Source organism: Benincasa hispida, chromosome 2, assembly GCF_009727055.1.
Source record: "Benincasa hispida cultivar B227 chromosome 2, ASM972705v1, whole genome shotgun sequence".
Classification (NCBI taxonomy): Eukaryota; Viridiplantae; Streptophyta; class Magnoliopsida; order Cucurbitales; family Cucurbitaceae; genus Benincasa; species Benincasa hispida.
The window spans coordinates 53,432,436-53,450,358 of NC_052350.1; the positions used below are offsets into that span (position 1 = coordinate 53,432,436).

General features: G+C 35.5%; 1 protein-coding gene across 1 annotated transcript; it reads left to right on the forward strand.

Annotated features, from left to right (window-relative positions):
- The first annotated feature begins 220 nt into the window (after positions 1–220).
- Positions 221–1,719, forward strand: LOC120071756 (probable transcription factor At3g04930). Its single transcript, XM_039024131.1, has one exon. It carries the CDS (start codon positions 323–325, stop codon positions 1,499–1,501), a length of 1,179 nt encoding a protein of 392 aa, XP_038880059.1. The 5' UTR covers positions 221–322; the 3' UTR covers positions 1,502–1,719.
- Positions 1,720–17,923: the final 16,204 nt, after the last annotated feature.

The window sequence follows — 17,923 nt, forward strand, 5'->3', positions numbered from 1 at the left end:
TTTTACACTTAACGAAACAAATATTTTATATACTAACTTAAGCATTAGAATATACAACGGTTGAAACACTATCCAAGGTATTAGTTTGAGGGAAAATGGGAAGAAAAAAAGGGTAAATTGAATAGCAAACACAAGAAAAGCGCGTGAGGGTTAGAAAGTTAGGCGGCCTTCAAGTCCATCGAACCCACACTCTAACACGCCAACGCAATACACCAAACCTCGTGAACCCAAATACCAAACCACCCTCTCTTTTCCACCATTATTAACTGTTACCATTCTTCTCTTCTCTCTCTCTCTCTTCCTTCTCTTTTCTCTCTCCTCAATGGATCCTCGCAACGACGCCGTTTTCCCCGACGAAGACCTCGAGGACGACGAGGAATCCCTCGACGACGAAGACGACGACGAAGAGGAGGAGGAATTAAACGACGACCCTTCTCCTTCCACTTCCTCCGCCGGCGCTGTCCCTGTCCGTTCCGTTTCCGCTACTGTCACCATCGCTGCTCCCGCCGTCTCCGTTGTTCCTCCCCCTTCGATTGTTTCAATCTCCTCCGCCGATCTGATACGCCAACGTCTTGAGACCGCCACCGCCGAGCCTTTGACCTTGCAGGGGGAGAAGAAGCCCTTGGATGAGTCCAGGAAGTTGTTTCAACGCCTTTGGACGGATGAGGATGAGATCGAGCTTTTACAGGGTTTTTTGGACTACACGATGCAGCGTGGTACGACTCACCATCATCAGAACGATACGGCGTTGTTCTACGACCAGATCAAGTCGAAATTACAGTTGGATTTTAACAAGAATCAGCTCGTTGAGAAGCTTCGTAGGTTGAAGAAGAAATATCGCAACGTTATTGGTAAGATTAGCTCTGGTAAGGACTTCAATTTCAAAAGCCCTCACGATCAAGCTACTTTTGAGATTTCTCGCAAGATCTGGAGCAATACCGGCCGAATTGGAGCCGACGACAACGCTTTAGACGATGACGAGCCTGCTCCGACTCCATATGCTAGCTACATGGACCACAGAAACGAAGAGATGATGGCTAATTGCACAGAGAAGAAACCGACGCCGACTCCTAAATCGCGGAAACGTACACGGCCTGGATCGGGAATTAGAATGGACGGTCCGCGTTCGTCGAATGAGAATCTGAATAAAGAGAAAAACAGTACCTACCACAACAACACCAACAACAACGAAAATGTCAATAACGTAGCGGTAGCAGGATTGATCGAGGAGACAGTGAGGAGCTGCCTGTCGCCATTGTTTAAGGAATTGTTGAATACTTCCATGGGAGGAGGACTCTGTGGTGGAGGCAGAGGGTTCAGTGGATTAGCTTTGCATCCGATTCCATTGAGTTTTGGTGGTGCTTCCATCAATTTCGGTGGTGAAATGGCGGATGAGAGGTGGAGGAAACAGCAGATTTTGGAACTGGAAGTTTATTCAAAGAGGTTGGAGTTGGTTCAAGAACAAATTAAGACAGCATTAGAAGACTTGAGGAAGGTCTGAATCTTGAAGAAAGGGTATTATTTGTAAGTGCTTTGGCTTTCTCTTTTCTCTTAATTTTTTTTCTCTCTTTTAGTTCTTGAAAATGTTTGATCCTTGCGGTTGATAGTGTACTTAGTGGCACCCTTTGGTGAATTCGGTAGAATAATTGTAAAAAATAATTTATAATAAAACTACTCATTTACAATGTGTTGATATAACATAGTTTTTTGACTGATGAATCCGCTAATCATTACCATCATTTCATTTGCATCATCATCATCATCATCATTCTTCAATGTAGTTTGGTTCATCAGTTTGATGAATGTAACTGCGAGTTCTGATATTGTATATTCTATCATGTGTTTATCTGAACTTTGTGATCTCTGATAGTAGTTTACGATCCTGAAAACAAAGGGAAATCTTCCATTTCATACCCATTTCTCTTGGGTGTTGTTTAAATTTCCATCTCTTCTGTTTAGAATTATGATTTTCTTTGTGCATATTTGGAAGTGATTTTGAAATGGTTAAAATCACTTTTTGTCATATTCAAAATCATTTTGAAACATGTCTTGAATCACTCCAAATTAATTTAATATTTTTAAATTCAATCTTCATATTATGAAAATTGATTTTGAATGATTAAGAACTAGTTTTGGAATAGTTTTGAAAATGACAAATAGTTGTAACCGTTTGAGAATCACGTCCAAACCTCATTCCTTCCATTCCTTGGTAGCAGACTGGAGAAGAAATATGCAGTTTTTTAATACAATATGAACTGTTTTTTTTCTCTCATATCTGATATCATAAAATGTGGGGTTTGGATTTCTAGTTTTCAATTGATAAAATAAGTTTCCTATGGCCTAACAGTCCAGCTTTATTTTGTTTTTGGAAATCATGAATTTGTGAATGGTTTTATATTAGTTTTAATTCTGAAAAGTTACCTGATTACATTTCTTGAGAAATTACTATTTGAAAGAGACTGCCAGAAAGTCAGAAGTTAAAGCAAATATTCCTTATTTTTTTTAATCTTTATCAGATGCTTAAACTATAATATCTTAATGACATTTTAAGAAGACATGCTGCCAAGATTTTCAAGGAATGAATGCAAGTTTTAGCTTATTTTCATTTCTATGTGGGCCTTGTTGATGATATAATTTTTGGATATCTAGAATTATGCTTTGCTTACTTGATATTTGAATGTTGATAATTCATATGCAGTCATTATAATGGCATTACATAGTTGAAGGACTTATTGTGATTGATAGTACCAGATCCTCTCTCTGGCTTTGATCTTTGTTGCATATTATTGGAGAAGATTTAGGGGACATTGTCAAAAGAAAAAAACTCTTTTTAAGTTCCACCTTTCAAAATTAATACGCTTTTTTAAACTCGTTAAAATGGTTTTTCTAAGTGCTTCTCGGTCGAGAACGACCATCAACATTTCTATAAAAAGTTAAATTTTTCGACTTATATATTCTTTTGGCTTTCTTAGTGGAATCTTGGCTAGGTTGAGGATCGAGATTTACATATTTTTCTCAAATCTTACTTTTATCTTTCTTAATCTTTCCAAAATTTAAAAATCACTTTTAAATATTATAGAATTCGAAGAAATTTTAAAAGATAATTGATAAATCATTTTGATATTCGTGGAAACATAGATCGGAAGTAAGATTTACAAGATTATGCAATTATCTAGGTAAGAGTTGGTATAAGATTTGGAAAGATTGCATTATATTTGAAAATATTATATGGATCTTATTGTTTATCTCGGACAAAATTTCATTGAGGAAGCTTGATCTTAGTGTTCATCCCAGGCAAAATTGTATCGAGAAAGTACAAAAGAATCAATAGTTGGATCTAAGATGAAAAAGTTGTCTTTTTTATTCAAATCTTGGTGTCGATCTTGACTGATAATGACCGAGAAAAACTATTTTAACGAATTTTCAAAGAGTACTAGTTGTGAAAAGGGAAACATAAAAATAATTATTTCTGACAATTACCCAAAATTTAGATAATGGTTCATACTTTATTTTTTCTCTTTAGTTAGTGTTTTATTTGGGAAATTATTAGAAATAGCACATTTAAGTTTTTTATCTTATAAAACTAAAAACTTGTAACAATAGTTTTTCTCGATCCATTCTGGACGAGATCGACCAAGAGATTTTAGTTAAAAAGTCAATTTTTTCCAACTTCTCGACTCTTTGGGCTTTTTGGAAAAAATCAACTTTTTCCAAACTTGTAACAATCGGGTAAAATAACGCTGAGGTTCAATATATATTTGAGCTTTCTCAGTGAAATCTCGAGCATAATTAGCATCGAAATTCATATCTTTGAGCTTTTTGGGTGGAATCCCGGGCAAGATTAACATTAAATTTTTTTTTTATATATTCCAAATTTTACCAATTTGTTCGAAAAATTTGATCTTTTAAAAAATTTAAAAACGTTTAATCCATTTAGAAAATCTATTTTGATGATTGAAAAACTCATTTGAAATTTTAGAAATTCATATAATTATGAAAACATAAATTATGCTAAAAATTTAAAAAATTACGTAATTCGATATAATATTTAGTAAACATAATCGAATTTGGATTTGAAGAAAATTTGAAAATAATATAAGATTTGAGAAGATTACATTAAAAAATTAGCAAATCTCAGTGTGTAATCGATAAGTTACACGCCGAGAATACCCAAAACAATCAATAAGTTAAGAAAAATTTGTTTTTTTAACTAAGTTTTGGTGGTCGATCTGGTTCGAGATAGACAGGAAAAACTATTTTTACAAGTTTTTAAAAAGCATATTAATTTTATAAGGTAAAAACCTAAACGTATAATTTATGATATTTTCTTATTTTATTTACTATTGAATTATATTCGAGTTGGTGAGTATATTGCTAATGGTATAACCATCATTTGAGAGATGGTCCTAGTTCTGATTTATGAGTAAAGTGATTATGGTGAAGGCAGTTGAAAGTGATGCTTTATTTATAATGAATATAGAAAAAGTTTGCGTATATTATTAATGATGTTCCGGTAGAAAGTGCTTGCTGCTACCTAGCCTTTTAAGTGATCAATGGGTTTCCATTGACTTTATTATTATTATTTTTATCATTATTATTATTATTATTTTTCATCATCAGTGTCTATATAATTCCTAAATTTTTAAAAATTACAAATTTAGACATTAGTCTTTCCGAGTTTTAAAAATTATGGATCTATTAGACGTAAAATTCGAATTTACATCCAATAGATGTATTAATTTTTAAAAATTTTGAATTTGTCAAAAATCTATTAGACCAAAAATTGAAAATTTGAGAGATCTATTATACACAAAATTGAAACGTCGTTAATAGGAGTCTTGTCTTGATTAAGTATTGATTTGTGATAGAAAAGTAAGAAACCCAAATTTGTCATTATTTTTTATTTTTGTCAAAATTATTATTATTATTTACAATATATGGGTAGAGAATCGAACTTCTTACTTTAAGGTTTAAAAGTCCCTTTCTTTACTTTTAAACTCCCTCAAGTCTCATTTTTAGTCAACGCAAGCTTCGCACAACTAATATTTTATGTGTTAGCAAGAGATCTGTGGTTCGAATTCCATATTCCTATTAAACAGAAAGAAAAAGTCTCATTTTTACGTTGGGGTGGTCATTCGAGAATTGTTTGGTGAGCAATTCACCTTTCTCTCTAAGTTAATGTTTGGTTAAATAATGAGTTTTTTCAAGTTTACATTTGGGTTTAATTGGTCCTTAGCTTTATAAAAGATAGAATAAATCTTATCTTTTTAATTTTACATCTAATAAATCTAAAAATTTTATTAAAAAAATGAATACGTCAAAAAAGTATTAGACATAAAATAAAAGGTCCAAAGATTTATTAGATAAAAAAAATTGAAGAATATATTGAAGCATATGTTAGAGACACTTTAAAGTTCAACGACCTATTAAACAAGAACTTAGAAGTTCAAGGACTAAATGATACAAACTTGAAAGTTCAAAGCTCATAAAACACAAATTTTAATATTTTATGAACCAAATTTGTAATTTTAGTTATTGACTTACAGTTTGATCTCTTTATTTTCATGGAAGTAATGATATAGTTCATAAATTCTAATTTATAAAGATTTAATTTTACTTTTAAATTTACAACAATTTAATTATCAACATGGGTAACAATTTAATCTTATCATGTAATTTTTTTAATATTTAATAGGCTTTTTTTTTTTGAAAAAAAACTTCATCTTGATTAATTTTTGAACAATAAGTACTAAATTGTTACCACGTTCAAATTTTTGTGACTAATTCATTAAATATCAAAGATTAGTGATTAAATTATTACAAATTTAAACGTTGAAGAACCAAAGCAATTTATTAACTACATTGATAACATTGTTGTTAAGTGGAATTACAAACACACCAAAAGTCTTTTTCAACGTTTTTTTTTTCTCTTTTTAATCTTTAGGTTAGTTTTGTGATTTTAATAACCTCACCTTTGGTCAAATTAAATCCCAAACTTAGGTAAGTTGTGTAATTACCAGATCTACAAGTTACGTAAGAAAATTACTGTGTTTAACCAAGTCCCTTTTATCTAATTTTACACCCATTTTCTTAGAAAAAAAAACAAACAAAAAAACAAAAAAATTTAAAAGTATAAAATCTCACCAATTTTAAAAATAAAAAAATTTCCTTAAAACTCAACAAGATGATAAATAACCAACACAAAAAGAACCAAGAAAGAAATATCATCTTCGATCGTAGTGCATCTTCTTAACTAATCACAATAATAGATTAATTTGAATAAAAAAGGATCAACAAAGTCTTCAATCTCTCTAATTCATGACGTGTCTCTTTTTGTATATTAAACTCAAATGACATATTAATGCATACTGATCAATTACTAACATACAATCTTGATAAAATATTTAAGTCCTAATCTCTCTTCAGAGTTCCATTAATCTTTTAATTCTTGCTATATTCTTTATCTTGGAATGAAGGGGTAGTTTTTTTAGACAAAGAAGGTCAAACAGTTGAAATGTGTTGGAGCTTATGCCTTAATCTCTTGGTTTGTGAATTGTAAACAAATTATTGAAAAAATACAGTGTTATTTATTTCTAATAAATAAAGTATTATTTATTTTCTTGCATAACTCAACCCAAATAAACTAAGATCCAAAGTTATTTAGTGTAACTTCCATATAAGTGGATCATGTTGAAGTAATAACCTAAAAGATCTATAGTATATAGATGAGATTGGGTGTCTTATCTTGGTAACACTATGGATACAGTACAGTACAGTACTTCGTAAATGTTACAAATGTTGTAAGTATTACAAACGATTTGATCCAAATTGTTTATAACACCCTGAATTTTTGTTTCTAATGTAATTTTAGTAATTGCTAGTATTAAAGGGCATTTTTGGAATTTTGGAAATTTAAGTGTAATTTTGAAAATTTATGTCATTCAAATTTAATTTGAAATTAATGTCAAGAATTAATTTCTTTTGAAGGGGGTTAGTTAATTTTTTTAATTGGAAATAGTGAGGGAAAAAGGATTAGAAATTTAGGAAAAAGAATAAAATAACATAAGATAAAATATAATAGAATAAAATAAAGTACTTTATTTTATACTATTATTTTATTTTTCTTCTTCTCTTCCCTCATTCCTCTCCTTCCCCCACACGCCAACACACCCCCCCCCCCCCCCCCCCCCCCCCCCGCCGATTCCATCTCTCTCACAGCCGAACCCTCACCAGCCAAGTCGTGTTCACCCCTGAATCCAGCCAAGCTGCGTTCGCTTGTGACCCAACGTTGTCTTCCATCGAGCGCTATCGTCCCTCCTCGTGTCTCAACTGAACCGTCGATGTTCCGCTCGCCGTCCGCCTCCCACTCCCTTGCGAAACCAGTCAAAGCTCGTCCGCCGCCACAGATCTCCTTCGTCGTGTGCTCTTTTGCGCCCCAACCTTACCAGATCCATCGTTGTTGTCCGCGTTCGTCTGGCGCCGCCCCACCCTTGCCGCCATCTTGGGTGTCGTCATATCTGTTTAGTTAAGTTTGTGCTATTTCAATTGGATCTCTTGGCCGATGATGTTTTGCTTCAATCTATTGATACACTCTCGTTTGGATTTTAAAGTAGACATTTAGGAGAAGCTGGGAAGTTAAAGTGGCACTGTCAAGAAAAGTTGGGAGTGGTTGAAGGAAATCAGAATTTGAGATTTCCATGAGCAGCGGAACAAGACTATTCCAAATTACAATCATGAATTAACATAACATTTACAGTCACCTTCAAACAAGCGGTTATACAATTAATACAGAGAAATTACAGCATGAATACACTTAAATGAACAAAGATCAAACTCTTCGCACATATGAGAATGCGTCTCCACGCTCCGTTGCGTGACGGCTCGAACAATCAGTAACCACGAATGCTCGATCTACACGACCGCAACACTGCAACGAACACAGCACGAACACTTCGCACTCGTCCTCAATGATCTCTTCGGCTGCGAACTCCTCTGTAACACGAACGACCTCCACAGCACCACGAATGGCCTCCAGAAAACCTCGACGGTGTCGAGTTGAGTCTGACACCACCAACAAGGTGACCTTGGTATTCTTGGTGTGAGAATCCAGAGGGTGGGCTCTGTTCGGACTTGGTATTAGGTAGGCGAACGAAGGAAACAACGATCGCGTACACGACTGGGCAAGTGGGAGATGGTGAAGACCTATCATATAGGTCGATGCCTAATCATTTAGATAAAGTTATGCGATCATCTAGCAAAAGCTATGTGATCGTTTAGTCTATCATTTAGCTCAGTCTGTCGCCTATAGACACTACACGATTGTTTACCTTGGACCAGTGATCATCTAGCAAAATTATGCGATCGTTTAGTAAATACTGCACGATCGTTTAGCTCTACTCTGCACGATCGTTTAGCTCGTCCAGTTGTTGTTTAGTAAATCTGTATTTACTTGACGACTACTTGAGTTTCTTTTGTGCAAAGAGAAAACTCAAAACTTTTTTTGCGTTATTAAAACTCTTTTTCAAAATAGGAAAACCTTTTTCCTTTTAAACTCACGGTTACCATGATCCAATAACCACTCACTACTTTGGTTATTTAAAAGAAAATGAATTAATTATCCAATAATTAATATTATTATAAACATAAATGATAACCAACTTATCATACTATATTTATAACCTATAGTTTTAATATTTCATCTCATGAAACATATAAACCATAGTTCTTTTTCTATTCCATGGTATTTAATGTAAATCTCATTTACATCAATCCTCCACTGGATGCATCTTATACATCATACCGATTATATCATATATAATCAAAATACCTCTTGTTAATTGGAACATTTCAAATCAACATCAAGAACTGATCCTCAACTGAATCCAAGCTACCAAGGGGACCTCATAGACCTGTAGCTCGAAGCTCCAACGGTACGTGAATAACTGACTAAACTCTTTAGTCACGGGATCCACCATCCGCTAATTGCCAGGCACTTCACTCTTGTTGATTTATCGACCTGTTCAACAACTCTTGTTAAACCCTCAGCAGTTTCAGTCTCATTTGAGATCTCATGTAAAACGAGCTTACTTCATGGCTTATGATCCTTCATGTGATCTTCTTCCAAGAAGATAGCATTAGTGGAAACAGACACTTTGTTCTCACTCGGATCATAGAAGTATCGTCCTCTCGTTTCCTTGGGGTAGCCTACAAAGAGGCAAACCTTCGAACGTGGTTCCAACTTCTTTGGGTTAGTCACGAGCACATGTGTTGGACAGTCCCAAATCCTAAAGTGGCATAAACTACCTTTATGGCTTCTCCACAACTCAAAAGGTGTTTCAAAAACACTTTTCGAGGGAACATTGTTCAGGATATAGCATGCAGTCTCCACTGCAAAACCCCAGAACGAGTCTGGAAGATGAACATAACTCATCATAGACTGAACCATGTCCAACAAGGTTCTGTTTCTCTTTTCTGATACACCATTTTGCTGAGGTATACCTGGGGCTGAGAGTTGGGACGCAATCCCATGTTCTATCATATAGTTTTTGAATTGGAGGTCCATATACACTCCACCACGATCAGATTGTTGTGTTTTTATCTTCTTACCTAACAAGTTTTCAACTTCAGCCTTATACTCCTTAAACTTGCCAAGGGCTTCAGACTTACGTTGCATTAGGAAGAGATACCCAAACCTTGAATAATCATCTATGAAAGAGATGAAATATTCATACCCACCTCGAGCTCTAACATTCATTGGACCATAAAGATCTGAATGTACAAGCTTCAAGGCTTCCTTGGCTCTGTAACCTTTTCCAGTAAAAGGTCGTTTGGTCATCTTGCCTTCGAGGCATGATTGACATACCGACAATGAGTTTTCTTCTAAAATTTTTAGAAGTCCACTTTGCACCAACTTCTCAATCCTATTGAGGTTGATGTGACCTAACCTAAGATACCAAAGATGGGCGTTTTCTTTTGGAGAAATCTTTGGTCTTTTAGCTGTTGTTACCGTACTTAACATTTCAGTATTAAATAAGGCTTTTATGACTAACGACCTTAGTACATATAAGTTATTTTCCATTGAACCATAACCAATCTCCATTCCATTCTTGAAAATAAACACTTTATTCTCAGTAAAGAAGACAGTATAGCCTTGTTCAATGAGACATGAAACCAAGATTGAGTTCCTCTTAATATGAGGAACTACAAAAGCGTTATCCAGTAATTGGTAACGTTTCTTGTCAACAAATAACTTCAGCCTACCTACAGCAACAGCTAAAATAACCTCACCAGTACCGACTCGAAGAGTCATCTCTCCCTGTGACAACGTTTGCCAGAAGCTAAATCCTTAGTAAGAGGAACTGACATGATTGGTAGCACCTGAATCAAGGATCCAGGCAGAATCATCATTCTTTACCAGACATGTCTTCAAGACCAATAAATCATATTTACTGTCTTGTCTCCTCTTTTGGAGAGTAGTGGGATCGAAGTCGTTTGCTAGGAAATTTGTTTCACATGATTCTTTCCACTGTAAGTAATCGGTCATTTTTAAAAAGCTTTAAACAGAAATACTAACGAATTGCTGAAAAGAAAAACATATTGACCTACGTTAAGTTTTAAGAAAATACCCGTTGTAAAACGAAACAACATCCAATAAGGTTTTAGCAAAACTAACATGAACCCTGTGTGACATCTAGTTTTTCAATGACGCTTCAAAGGTTTAGGACAAAAGCTGTCGAAGGGAATTCAGTCATCCCTCTTCTGAATTGAAAAGTTCTCAACCAGTCATTAATACCAGAACAATTCTTGTTCCTATAACGACAAGCCATCATTGATTTGTCCAAGAGATCATTAACTTACTTAACAATCTTCTGTAAGTGTGACCTGCCATTTTAAGCCCTAGAGGTCCATCCCAAAAGGCCAATCCGAAGGGAAAAAATCCGATTGGGGAAAAACCTAAAGCAACCCTATCCATTTCTGGAGTTCACCTTGATATTGACCAACTGCAAAAAACCCATCCGAAGGGGGATGCTCCGAAGGCAACACGAGGGCGTACAGAATGATCTCACGATGTAAACCAATGACAGAGACCATAGGACGTGTTGACATACACTCTTCACCCATTTACTATAAATACTCTCTCCGTCCACCTTGATATTGACTCATGAAAACACCATCCGAAGAGGGATGCATCCTGGGCATCTCGAGGCCAAGCATGAATCTCACAGTGTGAACATACAGGGAGAAACGTGAGTGGAATCATAGACATATCTGATACGCCTCTTCATCCCACTGAGTATTTTATAACCTAGGGTTTAGCTTACTTAGAAAAAACATGGCTAAGGATTTTAACTACGTGACTTTTAGGTTTTCCCAAGAGTAATATTTACCTTGGATAGTTAAACAACTTTTGATCATCATCCATTAAACTCTTTAACGGAGACTTTGACCAAAACGTCACATACTTGTTGAAAATCTATCTAATTTACCTTTCTAGGTAGGTTTGCAGGTAGGGGTGTTATGTTTCCGTCAACTTAAGAACCCCAGCCTAGCCAGAACCCGCCTTAGACAAAAGGTCCCTTATAGATAGGTTTATAACAAATTTAATCTTTTATTTCAACCAAATCCTATTAAACTAATTTTAAAAGATTAATCTAGGTTGCTAAACTCTTTAAAACCATTTGAACTTAGGTCTATCTCAATCCAATTTTAAAACCCTTTTAAAAAACTTGAGTTCACCCTAAGTCCGCATGCAACTCTGAATTATTGATTTTAGATCTAATTTCCTTTATAACACTTATAAACAAAAACAACCACCACAATGCGAAGCTAACACATGGAAGGCATTCATAACGATTATAAACAGCCTAAGTGTCATGCTCAATGCATTGTCCATTCATTGCTACTTCTTTTATATAATACTTATACAAAACCGCAATGAAACAAACAAGACATGCTTCCATTCACCCTTAGACTATAACATTTATAATAAAAGGATGATGCATGATAATGCTCACTGCATGCAAAACATAACTCTTATATTTCATGATGCATGCACATGCTTTCAAGTAATTTCTTCATGCTCGATTATAACATTTATAATACATGATGCATGAATAATTGCATAACCTAAGGTGGGTTTTTAACTATATGACAAACACTTTAACATATAAGAACCATACATCACATGTATAAGCAATAAAAGTTGATGAACCGCGTAAAATTGCCTTAAAAACAAAAAAGGAAAGCTAATTATTACAAAGACAAGGAGTCTCCGGTTCAAACAGGTGAACCAGGTCTTGAACTGCTCGGCAAAGCATCGCTTCTCCTATCATCGTGTACTAAGCACCCTGCGATCATCCACACGATAAAACAAGCTCTTTGCTCTAGCGCTTACCAGCACTCCAGAGTTAAATGATCGTTTAGCATTTACTATACGATCATCTAGAAACATCCAAACGATCATTTAGTTATTACTACACGATCGTGTACCTTTACTAAATGATGATGCCTGAAGTACACGATCGCTTAACGCACTCCACACAGCGCTCGCCTTCCACGATCATCTAAATGACTACGATGCCGTGAAGCACCATTGCCTAAGCGATCGATTAGCTAGTGTCTCTGTATCGCATACGCACGATCGTATAGGTAGTAACTAAGCGATAAAGCTTGCTAACTAGGCGATCATCTAGCGTGCGCCCTCTACTAAACGATGAGCATCGCATGCTCCCACTACGATCGCCTACCTTTAGCGCCTAGGCGATCTTGCAACCAATGCTACACGATATGGTAAATGATTTACCCCATTGCTTAGAATTAGCTAAACGATCTACTAGAAAATACTACACGATCGTCTAGAAAAAATATTTAAACGATCGCTTAGTGAAATCCCAACGATCGTTTACCTGAGACTACACGATCCGACCAACGTTTGGTCTTCTTCTTCGTTGTAAACTGCATTCCCATGTGCGGAAGCTTCATCACGAACGACTCAACAAACTCGAACTTTTCGAATTACAGACTTAATTGAAAAGTTAATTTCGCCTAAAAACATAGGGGCCATTACAATTCACACTTTGTAATACTGAAAGCTTTAAAAAAAAGGCAATTTAAACCCGAAATGTTCATCAAATTCATCCACAAATGAAGAAAACGGTTAACTACAAATGCAGAAACCCTGAACAAGGGATAGAGTATGAAAACCTTCAAAGAACTCTTCTTCAAGTATCCCTCGATCATTAAGCAACTCGTTCAACAACACGAACTTGAACACAGTGAACAAAACACGATCTCAACGAACGTGTGAATGAACCTCGATCTCAATGAGTCCAACTCGATCCTCGAATGGAACTAGAACACCACCACTATTTTTACCTTGGTATTCTCGGTGTAAGAATCCAGAAGTTGTGGGCTTTGTATGATTTTGGATTGAGGAAGGCAGGAGGTAAACAATCAAATAGACGATCGAGTAAGTGAGAGATAAATGTTGTCTATCGTATAGATGAAATACTCTATTGTTTAGATGAAACCTATCGTATAAACTTTGCTACTTGATCATATAGCAATGACTAAGCGAATAACTATCGTATATTAAACTCGTAACTCGATCATGTATGCTCTCTATGCTATCGTTTAGTAGAACACTTTTACTTGATAGCCTTTTTATGAGATTAATCCGAATGAATTATCAACTTAATTTTGGAAAACCATTTTCCTTTTATCTCACAGTTACCATAAAACTTCCAATAACCTCCCACTCAATATGGTTATCAGAGAAAAAGAATAATTAATTATCATATAATTAATATGTTATAAATAAATAAAATAACCAACTTATCATATTATATTTATAACCTAAAGTTTTAATATTTCATCATATGAAACATATAAACCATAGTTCTTTTTCTATTTTATAGTATTTAATATAAATCATATTTATATTAATTCCTCCAATTAATGTATCTAACACGTCATATCAGTTATATCACATATAATTTAATTAATTTAATTATATCACATACAATTAAACTTCCTCTTGTTAATTTGAAAACTTTAAACTAACCCAAAATCTAATTCTCAACTTGAACCCATTGAGCTACCAAGGGACCTCATGGACCTGTAGCTTGAAGCTCTAACGATACGTGAATAACTGATTAAACTCTTTAATCACGAGATCCATCATCTGTTAATTGTTGGTCACTCCGCTAAAGACTGACAGTTGCACTCTTCGCACTACAGATATATTTTTGTGTCCATATGACCAATCAACAGTGTGATTTCCCTTCACAAATCGCTCGTAAGTACAACTAGGCCAATTCACCGTTTTGCCCTACGTAGTTATGTCTAATTCCTTAAGCACCACTGATTCCTCAAATGAACAAGAAGTCAATCAGACGAATCCCCAAAATGGTAGGCTTATTGAGTTGGCAATCTATCCACTCTTACCCATACAAATCAAAGAACCACCCTCATGAGCAAGAGTTCCTAACTCATTTAGGATTAAGGTCATGTTACCTATGGTCATTCTAGTAAAATGTAAATCTTAATTATCAACAGCATTATATAAAGAGACTAATCATCTCGTGGTCCGGTCTTATACAAACTCTTTGTATAGGATACCCCTGCTCGCATGTCTCCACATGAATGGTCAGGATCAAACCATTTGTAGCACTTTACAACACTTGTAATATCTACAAAGCGGGTCGTATCCGTAGTGTCATCAGGATAAGGTATCCGTCCTTTATCCATCTACTACAGACCATTTAGGTTATTACTTAAAGCATGATCCACTTGTATGTCTTCACATACATGCTTAAGTTACATAAAATAACCACGGATCTTAGTTTATTGGATTTGAGTAAATGCTTAAAAAATAACATTTATTTTATTAATAACAATATGTGTAAAAAATTTTTACAAACTACGAGACTACCAGGAGAATTAGGACACCAATCCCAACATAAATGCTAGCATGATTTGATATATTATTATTCTATGAGATTCTATTTGATCTGAGCGTGATGATATGTATGTTTATGTTATACAGCCATGTTATGATACCTTTGATGTTGCAATAGTAATAGCATCCTCACTGTTAGTTAAATACCCACTAGAGGTTGTGTTTCCTTCGAGATTCACTAGAGGTGGTGCTTTCTTTCGAGATTCACAAGAGGTTGTGTTTCCTTTGGGATTCACTAGAGATGGTGATTTCCTTCGGGATCTACCATAAGTTGTGTTTCCTTCGGTATTCACTAGAGGTGGTGCTTTCCTTCGGGATTCATTAAAGGTTGTGTTTCCTTCAGAATTCACTAGAGGTAGTGTCTCGTTCGGGGTTCACTAGAGGTTGTGGGTCCTATGGGACTTAGTAGAGGTATACTTAACTACAGTAGGATGAAATTCAGGTATTCAAGTATGTATGTGTCCCATGAGGGCTAGAAGAGTGCTTACGTTCCATAAGAGCCAGGCATCTAAAGGACATAGATACCTAGCCTAACCTCAGTAATGGGGTTACTTACGGAGTATTTTATATTCACCCTTTCTCATGTTTATATTTCAGGTAAAGGCAGGGATGCACCGACGAACGACAAGAGGAATCCATGAACTGTTTTATGCTTCTATTCATGATATTTAGATTTCTTTTCATGTTTTTCAACTTTCAGTTTTGATGTTTGAAACTTACTGTTAAGATTTTCTTTCAGACCTATTTATTATCATTTATGATTTATGGGTACCCTATCATTTTTTTTAATATTTGAATTTAATGAAGGTCTTTTGAATTTACCTTATTTATTTTGCATTTATTTCACTATAAAAGGATGTCATTTTCAGTTCCATGCATGCATGTGTTTAGTAACAGCCTAGCTTGAGTCCTTAGGGGTCGGGTCATTACATCGTTCATGTGCAGACCTATGAGTGGGGGTATCCTGTACAATGATTTTGTATAAGATCAGACCACTAAATATATAGTCTCTCTTTGTAACACTGTTGACTAAAAAGATTAATATTTCAAATGATGACCATATATAACTCGATCTTAATCCTGAGTGAGTTATGAACTCCTACTCATGAGGGTTGTCCTTTGATTTGTATGGGTGATAGTGTCACTAGTCTCCGACTCAATTTGCCTACCATTTTGGAGACGATGCCGAGTGGGGGGGCTGAGAACATAGCTACACGAGATGGAATCCACTCATTCTCACCTATAGAGTAAGTAGACAGGTTGTTGCCTTAAGTGCTGACTCCAAGACTTGAACAATGAGGTCTCACCTTCTCACTAGTCTAAGAGGGGTTTTGTTTATGGTCAGACCATAAACATGAAGGAAATTGAACACGAGCATTTTCATGAGTAGCAAAATGATCTTTCCAAATTTCAATCGTATATGAACATTACAATTACAATCACAAACGGAAACATATGGTTATGCATAAAATAGAATTTACAACATGTTTTACTATAGATCAATGGAAGAATCAACAAACCTTTATAAATTCATCTTCAAGATCCTTGATCACGAACACTCGGACAAGCAACACACGAATGTTTGTTCAACATAACCGCTACACTACATGATCACCGCGCACTCGAACTAAGCGATCACCAAGGTGATGAACACCCCGAACACTGCGAACGACATCCATAGAACCTCGACAGTGTCGAGTTGAGTATGACACCACCAAGGAGGTTACTTGGTATTCTCAGTGTGAGAATCCAGAGATTGGGCTCTGTGTGGACTTGGTTAGAGGCAGAAATCGAAGGAAGAACAATCATGTAAACGATTGAGCAAGTGGGAGATGTAATAACCTATCGTATAGATTGATGCCCAATCGTTTAGGAAAAGCTATGCGATTGTTTAGCTCATCATCTAGCTGAATGTCTATAGTGTAAAAACACTCCACGATCGTTTAGCTAACTCCAAGCTGTCGCTTAGTAAATCTGATTTACTTGACAACTATTCGTGAGAACTTTCCGAGATTGGAAATTTCAAATCAATAATTTTGAAAATCTTATTTCTCACTAAGATACGTGAACTTACCAAGGGGACCTTATGAACCTGTAGCTTGAAGCTCCAATGGTACGTGAATAACTGACTAAGCTCTTTAGTCACGAGATCCACCATCCATTAACTGATAGGCACTCCACTAAAGACCAACAACTGAACTCTCCTTACCACATATATATTATGTGTCTATCTTAACCAATCAACAGTGTGACAACCCTTCATAGATCGCTCGTAAGTACAGCTCGACCAATAACTGTTATGCCCTTGTAGTTACATCTAACTTCTTAAGTACCACTAAATACTCCAAACAACATCAGTCATATTTCTACTATGACTGAGTTCTCTCTTCCAAAGAGAAGCTGTGGCCACTATGTTCAAGCCCTGGAATCAACCCTTAAGGGACCAATCTATCTACTTACCCCTGCTTTGAGGAAGAAATGAATTCCATCTTGTGTATTGAATTCGCAGCTCCTAAATCAGACAAGTCCCCAAAAAGGTAGGCATGTTGAGTTAGCAATCTGACCACTCTCACCCATACTAATCAAAGGACCGCCCTCAAAGGTAGGAGTTCCCAAAACACTCAGGATTGAGGTCATGTCATCTATGGTCGTTTAGGTGAGATGTAAGTCTCTAGTATCAACGACTTTATATATTGAGTCTAGTCATCTCGTGGTCAGAGTTTATACAAACTATTTGTATAGGACACCCCTGCTCGCATATCTCCACATGAATGGACATGATCTACCATCTATAGTAGTTTACAACACTTGCAAACCTCTACAAAGCGGGTCGTATCCGTAGTGTCACTTGGATCAGGTATCCCACCTTAATCCTTATACTACAGACCTATTTAGGTTATCATTTAAAGCATGTTCCACTTGTATATCACATATACATGCTTAAGTTTACATAAAATATCCATG